Raw genomic sequence first — 10,078 nt, forward strand, 5'->3', positions numbered from 1 at the left:
AGTAGTGAGCGTGTTCCATTGTGGCCATACCGGTGAGTCAAAAAACAGAGGGGGAATCTGCATCCACTTGCCCACTGAGCATGTGACCTCCACAGCCGGTCTCCACAAGAAAACAGAACAAGAGATGTACATGTGTAAGGGACGTGGCTACTGGGTAAATTCATAGCACATACAGCAGCAGAGTGGCTGCTACCCCATCTATAATCAGCAGTAGCCAGACACAGCCTGGTTGCATGGACACTGTACCCTGCAACATGATGTCAGGGCTCATTGCATCTTGCAACCTCTTGACATTGCCGCACCTGTTCCTTTTTGTCACAGTGGGGCTGTCGTACAGAATCTAGCTCACAAATTTCAGTGACTCCTCCTGGGGCACCTTCTACAGGGATATTAACTTCCTAACGTTGAGGGAGATTTTCGCCTTTGTTTTTCATTCCTCATAGCTTGGTATAAGCAGATACTTGCCCACACTCTTGTTTTGACAGTCGTGATATTCTCAGCATTATCCTCTGCCATAGCCACTCCAGCAGACCATATAATTTTAACAAATACCTAACAGAATCAGGACATTAAAATTGACAATGGTATAATAAAAAATCCTTCTTTAATAATGAACTGGAACAGCTTCCACCTTGTTTTAGCAGAATAAAAATGAACACTTTACAAAGCTGTTACATAAAATGCATTGTTAAATGAACAACAAATTACTTTCCCTTTTGCTAGCTTTTAATGCTAATGGTGCTATTTATTCCTGACCTTTTGAAATATTAGATTTTTTAAATGACAACATAAAAAGAATTCTTGTTTGAAAACGCAAGTGACTTTAAACCACATGTTATTACTTCTAAGTATAGCATGTACATGCATCATTCATTTCAATGTCCCATTTATAGCTAATTGGTATATATTTCAGTTGACATATATTGTTCTCTTGCAAACGTGTCAAATTCCTTAACGATGTCAGTGACAAAAGCATAGTGCTTGGGATATATAAATTACGCTCTTTACCATATAATCACTCTTATCTATTAGAAATGCTGTTTGTGACAAATCATGTTCAAAATACATACTGGATTGATTTTTTTTTTTTTTACGTTAGTATCTCACCATTCACAGCAAATCTTTGATTGAGTCTTTAAATGCAGAAATGTTTTGGTTTTACCTGCATCATTTCAGAGATGTATTTTACTGCATTTTAAAAACTGACTTTGTTCATCAAAGGAAGAGAAACACAACTCAGATCTCAAAATGTCTCTTTTATTATCAACATTAGAAAACAAATGTGGGAGAACTTTGTTGTGGAATGAGTTATTTGATGACCAATACCTTACACTGTAGTTTAGTTTTTATAATCCCTGCTAGAAATTACTATTATTTTGTTGGTGTGCAGTGTTACTATTAGAATTTCAAATGTTAGAGACAAAATGGCTTAGGTACTTTCATTACATTTTAGATTGTCCTTGTCCTGGGCTGTGCATTCTCTCTCTCATATGCAATAGTACTGTATTTTCAGCTGTCAGGTTTTTTTTTGTATATTGGACTTGAGTAAGCCTGGTGGTATATACCGTATGCTGTAAACTAAGCAACGTATCTTCTTGTCTGTAATACTAATGAGGGGCTAGTCCTTTGGGAAGCAGTAGCAGTGTTAAGGCAAGATTTTAGTGCAATGGTTTCCTGGCATTCATTAAACCTGTCCTTTCCTTTGTGCTGTAATTGGCTCCCTTTCAGAAGGGAGCAGAGGAAAGAATAACCTCTAAATCAATCCATGCAGGTTTTCAAACCATCTCCATCACCATGGGAATATGAACGCAGAGGCCGCGATTCAGCAAAGCACCTACGCATGTGCTTAGTTTCCATTGAAGTTAATTAAACGTAAGCACCTGCTTAAAGTTAAACACGTGTGTAAGTGATTCGCGAAGTAGGGGCTTTGTAATTAGAAAACGGTGGGTCACATCCTGCGCGATTCCATTCCTACACATGGGGCAGGAACAGAGAGGGGAGGAGAAAAGGCAATTTTAAGCACTGACATTTTTGCTAACGCCCTGTGAGGTTAATAGAGGAACAGGGATGATGATGCAGAAACATGTGTCTCCTGTCCTGTCACCCCACAAAGCCTGAACCCCATGGTACACCTGTGCAAAGGCCTCTGCAGGCACCAGGGATCAAGGAATGATCCCAGTAGGGAGAATGAGGGGGGAATCATTCCCTGAGCCATGTGGAGCCCAGTCCCCTCCACTGACAGAAGCACAAGGTAGCCCTATTGACACAGAATTAAAAAGCAAGGCTCTTCTAATACATGTAAAACAATTGGCATTTGGGGCCAGCTTCCCTGCTGGCATAAGTTGTCTCAAATCTCTGTTGGCCCCCTGATTATGCAAATAGTGAATTCCACCCGTGGTTTTCTTGCAAACAATCTTTTTGGTTTTCAGTAACCAGTAAAGGGCCATTTTTAAACCAGAAATATGATATATATGTTATTTGGGGAAACCTCTGATATCGTACAAAAATGAACTCAGCTACTTCCTCCTCTTCACATGCTACAGGCAGCCACTCGTATAAGTCACTTAACTTGCCAAACCACTTTTTCAAGAATCAAAGAGGCTTCTTCCACAGAGTGCAAATGTACTTTCATCATGTATTCTAATTCATCAGAAAACAGCTAAGCGACATTGAAGATCTTATTTGACTCTAATTATTCTTGATGTATAGTGATACTCAGTGTTGTCTATAGAACATGTCTCTTCTGATTTGCTTCATAAATCAATGCGCTAATCAAGTCTCACCTTTCTAGAACTATTTCTTGAGTGCATCTTAATTTGGCAGTGATTAATTTACTTCTTGAACCTTTTAAAGGTTTTTATTAATCACTTTTCAGAGTTCTTTTTGCATTAATCACTTTGTTATACTAGATCTTTCTTTAGCCAGCCAAAATATTGATAAACATTTGTCCCTGCTATTGCTAGTATTTTATATATTATACTTCTTTCCAAGTCTTACTGGATACCCCCTAAAATGTAATTAATAGCGCTTGCATAAAATTTACTCAACATGTATTTTATTATGAAATTGAATTTAAAACTAATCTAGTTTTAGAATCCAAAAATGCATAAGTCATTTGCTATTTGGTTATTGCTTAGCACTTAAATTAGAAAGCCACACCTTAGAAATTTGCATTTAAACTTTAGGTAAAGCAGGTCTTGAAAATAAAGCTGGTCAAAAATTTTCCATCAACATTTTCTTTAACTGAAAATAGCTTTTTTTTGGGGGGGGGGGGGGGGGGAGAATGGGTATTTTCTAAAAAAAAGTCCATTTTTATCAAGAATGTTAGGTGTCATTGAAAACCCCCAAATTGAATTTTTTCAGTTTGTGGGGTTTTGGTTTTTGATAAAAACTCTCCAAAATCTGAAGGAAATGTTATTTTCTGACCAGCTTTATGTGAAAAATCCTAACTACGGCCTAAGTACAAGTTAGTCCCGTCTCATCCCTATACATAAAAACCAACCAGAAAAAACTAAAATATATTGGAAATTATTATATATGTGTAACCCTTCTGCCCGTCTGAGTTGGCAGCAACAAGGGCCAGGTTCAGTATCTAGGGATTCCGTTTCAATAACGCAATGCAAAACCGGCTTGAGCCCCCACCCAGTGACCTGGGACAATTACATACCACCCCCCGGGCGTCTCTAAGAGGCAATACTTCTCGCAAGCACGGAGTCTGAGTGTAGCAAAATCCTTTTAATAAAGGAGGGAAACAACGTGGCATTATGTTGGGGAAACACCACAAACAGCATTCATAACACAAACCATGAGCAAAAGACCCACCCCCAAGTAAGTTTGGCAGTGTCCTTTTCCCCTTAGGGTCTTAAGTCCAGCAACCCAAAAAATCATCGAAAAGTCCAACAACCCAAAAGTCTCTGTCCCTGGTCAGTGCAGCCCCAGAGTTCAAAAGTTTATCAGCCTGGGCGGAAATGGGGGGGAGGGGTCCAGGGGTGTTAAGGGGCACCTTACATGGTCCAAGGCCGACTGTCCAGCCTCTCCGTGGGGTTCTGCTGCAGTCTTCACCGCGAGCCACTCTGCCAGCTGCTCCGCTCCACTCCACTCCACCAGCTGTCCCGTGAGCCGCTCCAGCCGTCCCGCGAACATGGTCTGCTCCGCCAGACACTCAGCAATATATCTTCAGGGGCCCCCCCAAGCACTCAGTGATTTCAGCTCTTAGTAATTTTAGCTCTTTAGTGATTTCAGCTTGTAGTAGGGGAGCCCCAGTGCTGCTGCACCATTGGCCCAAATTGAATTCAGCTCAGCAGCCTGTAACTAGAATCCTAATGGAATCAAAATTAGCTCTGATATTCCACAGTGGAGAGAGAAGGCAGTGCAATTAGTGTTTCAGGCCCTCAAAAGGGGCCCATACCATTAAGTACACATACCTGTCTCTAGCCTCTCTCTCAATTCACTGGGTTTTGGAACCCATGTCCCTTGTCTAGCGAGTGCTACTTAGTTGATGGCGAGTCCCTCTGTCATAAAACAGTTCCACTGCCCTTGATTCACATAATCAGGGTAACAACACTTTATTCTTCCTGCCCCAATAACAGAGAAACTGGGGATCCCACAGCAGCCAAAGTGACCATTTGGGCTGCTGTGGGCTCATGCTAGGCGGGGTGGGTGTGCCTATGCAAACAAGATCAGCCCCTGAAGTTCTTTTCCACAACTCGCCACAATTCACCACCAGATGTCAGGGTAGAGCTCATCCTGACACTGCTTACATCTGTATCTATGCAATTATACAGTAAAAATGAGTGGATATTGCAGAGACAAGCTTATTTAAAATCTGTATCCCAAACAGTCATGCAAGTCTCTACTCTGTTAGGAGCTGTGCAGTTATTGCTATGTATATATAGTATTGCAAGATCCTTTTACCTTTAATTCTGTAGATGAAGGGAATAACTATTGACATCAAACCAATTAAGGAAGTGAAGAAAAAGGAAGGAGCCAATCCTGCAAATAAACCACATTGTTTCATGATCTAATGATCTCACACAGACAGTCCTGAATTAAAATTATACATGACTTTATTAAGAACAAAGCCCAGAATGTTCAGCAGTTACTACAGATTTGGGGTGGCTCATTTTGAGGTCAATATTTGAGAGGCTTTAAAAGTTGGGGAGGGGTTGACCTTCAGAAAGTACTGATTACCCCTACTTTAAAGGTCACACAGGTTGGACACCCAAAAATCACCAGTAACTTCTGACAATCTTGGCTCAAATAGATAACATTCGTACAACCTAATTATAGCTGAAATTTACCAATATTTGCCACTTCCATAGTCTCTTTCAATCACAGGTCTAAAAGTGTTCCAGACATGTATGTATTAATATCATCATTTTACATCTGAGGCAGATAAAACACAAAAAAATCCAGTACACTTGCCCAAAATGACCCAACAAGGGAGTGGCAGAGTTGAGAAGAGGACCTGTGTCTCTTTATTCACAGTCTCTTTATTTACAAGCTGTATTTACTAAAACACAGCATGTAATGGTATGAAGAGAATCCGTGGCTGACACGATGATGGATCACTTGATGATTACCTGTTCTGTTCATTCCCTCTGGGGCACATGGCACTGGCCACTGTCAGAAGACAGGATACTGGGCTAGATGGACCTTTGGTCTGACCCAGTATGACCGTTCTTATGTCAGAAGTTCTTGGACTTATGAGCTTTCTCTTGATACCTTTACACCACTGGTCCCATGCTGGCCATCACTCGATGCCTTGGGAAGGGGGCAGTGGAGAAGGCAGAGAGAGGTTCTCTGCTGTCTCCACTCCAACCTTGACCCAAGTTATTCTTAACGTCTAGAGGTGCTTGGCTGGTCTGTAGCCCTGCACCATCCTTCCTTTACCCATCTCCCCCACACCTCCTGGTTAATTTGGACAGTGATCTCATGTGAAAACTTTGTATCCCAGTGAGGGCACACTCCATTTTAAAGGACAAGAGATGAAGAAGTATCCATTCCCATTGCCAACTCATCCTGCCCCAGTTGGTCAACCCAACAGTGCCTCTCTCACCTTTGTTTTTCAATTAAAAAATAAAAGGAGTTGAAAGGTCAAGCAAGAATCATCCTCACAGTGCCTCCCACTGAACTGGAATAATGAGCCTGATCCAACATATACTGATAACAATGGGGGTCCTTCCATTGACAATACTGGGCTTTGGATCGAGGTGCCATGAAAGCACATCTCACTATACTTGCCACATATGATAGAACAATGGAAAAGAGCAGGTCTTGTTCTACTTCCCTGTAGGGTTAGCATCTTTACTCAGGGAAGCATTAGGAGCAGAAAGACCACTTACTATACTGAAGAATAATTTTCCTTTTGACCCACTGAGGAAGAGGTGCCTAATAAAAATATATGATCACGGACAATCTGAACTGTGTGTGAAGATAACTGTCTGATCAGATAATGGAATTGTTTTCAGTGGTAAGAATGAATCCATTACTAATGCAAATAACGCTAATAATTATAATTTGCAATACAGTAAAAGTCACCTAGTCTACCTCCCCCTCTGACAGGAGACTATAATAAATTATAGGCTGAGAAAAAAATCAAAGGGATAAAGGTTAAAAGATTAAAAAAAAAGAATTGAAACTTAAATGCTTAACAAGGAAATCAAAGACCTGAAAGCAGAAATTGGAGCTATTAAATTATGCTGTTGTAAAGAATTAGATATTATAGAATTGATTAGCAAATCTAAATCCAAACCTTTCCCGTATAACCCCATTGGGTCACAGATTTTGACACGTTTGACAGAACAAATTGTCAAGGTTCAATACATAATGTGCAAGCTAATTATCTATAATACAGATATGCCTCCCTTACCAAATGGGGATACCAAAGCCTAAGCAAAGGGCAATGAAGTCGAATAAAGCTGGGGAATTTTACCCATTGCTTTTGCCCCTTCTTTGATCATGTTTCTACAACAGCTCATTTGGCCAACATGGTTCTGAACAGGAAATATACCAACAGATATTTGCAGCACATGCATTGTTATGGTCTAGATCTTCTTGGTCTTTCCCAGGCCCTTTATGCATGTCAGGATTTTGAAGGTCTTTTGAAATTCTGATATTATTACTATCATCTTCTCTGGCCATGTAAGAGCTCTTGCATACAGGACCAGCGATAGGACCAGTGGGGCAAAAATGATTTCTGGGAATCAGTGCAAAGCACGTGGGCAGGGCTGGCTCCAGGCACCAGCTTACCAAGCAGGTGCTTGGGGCGGCCACTTCGGAGAGGGGCGGCACATCCAGCTGTTCGGCGGCAATTCGGCGGACGGTCCCTCACTCCTGCTCGGAGCGAAGGACCTCCCGCCGAATTGCTGCCGCAGATAGCGATCGCGGCTTTTTTTTTTAGCTGCTTGGGGCGGCCAAAACCCTGGAGCCGGCCCTGCATGTGGGACAGGTATGAGGATCCAGCCCACTGATTACACTAGGGAAACTCACCAAAAATGTGTCACTGTTGCTAACAATGGTTCCACTCCACCCGTGTGTTGGCAACTCTGGAAACACTAGTGTAGGTAGGCCACCAGCTGTTGACACCATTTTAAAGAATATGCTGATTAGAGCTGAAGCAGAAAAATAGTGACCCTTTGAGGCCTGGAGCTGGGGAGAAATGGGGATGCTTAGAGTTTTTGACAAGAAAGCATATGATTCCCCCCCACACCCATCAACTCTGAATACAATAAGGGTTAAATGATTGACTCTAACCCAATCTGATGGTATATTTTGCCCCCCGCCCCCCCCCCTTCTTTTTCTAAGGTTGTGTTTCCCAAAAGGGTAAAGCAGCAGGAAGACTGTGCCACGGTGGGGAGGAGTGTGGAAGGTATATAAATGAAGATAGGAGGGGTTGGTTAAAGGACATGATTGCTTTCATTTTCCTGAAGTGGGACTCGGCTTCCAAAAGTTTGGGATATGCTGTTTCAAACTACATTTTAAATCCTGTTTGTGTAGCCAAGTGTACCCTGCCCTTTCCAGCGGGTCACTCTGGAAGTTACTGATTCCTTTCGCTCTTTGGCATTTTTCTTTCCAGTGCTTTTCACTTCAGCCCAAAAATTCAATACCCTTGTTTCAGTAAAACCGAAGAACTGAATTATGCTGAAGTGCTGCCAGCAATTATGCTAAAGAGTATTAGGGGAAATGCTTTAGCAATGCTGATCTAGCTGTGTTCATAACTACTGAATCACACTGTGGTTTATAACCATACTTTCATATTTACCTCACACGTGAAATTTATCCAAAACATTACACATCTCAGATAACATAGCATTAAGTGTTGAGATCAAGCCTAATGACATGCGCATCTCAGATAGTATTTCAGTAGTTTTTAATCAATTGCCAAAGTCCAAATCACCGCATGTTTCAACTTTTCATGTTACATTTCAAGTTCTTTGGGAGCTTCAACGTGGCATTACGTTTCTTAGTGAGATGTGCACCATAGGATTCCTCCGTGTGCGAGCATACCGAGCAGCTTCTGCACAGGTTTCCAAATGTTTTCCCAATGACAAGATGTTCATCTGCAAGAAACAAATGCCCACTGTTTAATCCCTGAAGTCCCATGAAATACTGCTGTAGTTGCAGTCAGTGGAGGTTGCCTGTGCCTCATTGGTGCAAGAGAAAGGAGGGGGTGGCTGGCAGGCTGTTCTCCATTACAGCCCTGGACCTTTGGAACTCACTTCTCCACTTTGTCCGCAACCGATCAAGTTTGCTAGCCTTCAGAAGTTGCTGCAAGGCTTATCTTTTCTACCTTGCTTGTAAGGAGATGATGAATGGGTGAGGCAGGCTAGGGACAGTGTTGGACTTCATGAGGTGGTTAACTCATTTTTGGTATATTTATGTTGCTGCGGCGTTATTTAATCTTGACATGATAGGTTTATTTAGATGGGCTTTTAAAGGATTGCCAAGGGCTCCCAAAGCATTGAACTTCACTCATATTGGCTACAGTAATAACATTCCAAATCAATAAATAATAAATCAGTGCTGGAGAGCAACGTGTATAGCAAACCATATGTTTTTAAAGGACAGAAATTCTAAATTCTTACGTGGAATATGACCGCTGTATTTTGGCAGCATCCCTTCAGGCCTGTAGAATCTTTGGTATGTGTTGGGAACTTTGCTAACTTTAACTTCATGCATTTTGCCTCTAAATTAAAACAAAATCACAGTTCAGAAGGTATCCTCTAACTTCCATCATTTCAGAATTTGCTTACATGTCCCCATGTTTTACATAACTATCAGACTTCATTTTTAACTTTCATGGCCTTAATTGTCTTCCAAGTGTATGTGTTCTGCTCACGAGTCTTTCCCCACATGCCCACAACACTCATGTGTTCCTTGCACACCCCAAACACCCATTGCCTTTCCAGGGAGTTTTGCGTGTGCATGGAATATGGGATCCAACTGACATCAACAGAGAGACTGTTATAGCATTGCCACTGAAACCAGACACTGAAATACAAGAACCTTACTTGGAATAATGGGCTGAAATCCTGACCCCACTGAAGTCAATGGTAAAACTCCTTTAGACTTCAGTGGGGTCAGGATTTCATCCATTGGACCCAGTTCTGCTCTCAGCTAAACTCATGCAAGTCCATCAACTTCACTGGGTGCATAGGTATACCTGTGAGGAAAATGGGGTGCATGGGTGAGGCCAGGGCCGGCACAACCCATTAGGTGACCTAGGGCGCTACAATTTGGGGGGCAGCGACCGCGGCGGTATTTCGGCGGCGGGACCTTCCGCCGCCTCTGTGGGGGGTGGCATTTTGGGGCGGGACCTTCCGCCACCTAGGGCGGCAGAAAAGCTGGCGGCGCTCCTGGGTGAGGCTGTGTAGGGGGGACCTGTGAACATAGGTCCCTTATGCTTTCCAACAGATGAGTAAGCACTCAGCACACAACATATTAGACTTCCTCACTGTATAGTGCAAAACCTCAATTACAGCCTCAGCAAGTGCTAGCACATGCTCAGTGATGACATATCTGTAGGGTGCTGTGTGTGTGTGTGTGTGTGTGTGTGTGTGTGTGTGTGTGTGTGTGT

At 42.2% G+C, this 10,078-nt stretch overlaps 1 protein-coding gene across 1 annotated transcript in view; it reads right to left on the reverse strand.

Moving 5' to 3' along the window:
* Positions 1–8,406: 8,406 nt before the first annotated feature.
* CUNH10orf82 (chromosome unknown C10orf82 homolog) overlaps positions 8,407–10,078 on the reverse strand; it is a 6,361-nt gene continuing 4,689 nt past the window's right edge. The window contains exons 4-5 of the mRNA XM_024198439.2: positions 9,087–9,187; positions 8,407–8,561 (exon numbers count right to left, since the gene is read on the reverse strand). Coding sequence (XP_024054207.1) covers positions 8,407–8,561; positions 9,087–9,187 — 256 coding nt within the window. The remainder of the gene's footprint in view (positions 8,562–9,086; positions 9,188–10,078) is intronic.

The sequence above is a fragment of the Terrapene carolina genome, unplaced genomic scaffold, assembly GCF_002925995.2.
Source record: "Terrapene carolina triunguis isolate 2854851 unplaced genomic scaffold, T_m_triunguis-2.0 Scaffold95, whole genome shotgun sequence".
Taxonomy (NCBI): Eukaryota; Metazoa; Chordata; order Testudines; family Emydidae; genus Terrapene; species Terrapene triunguis.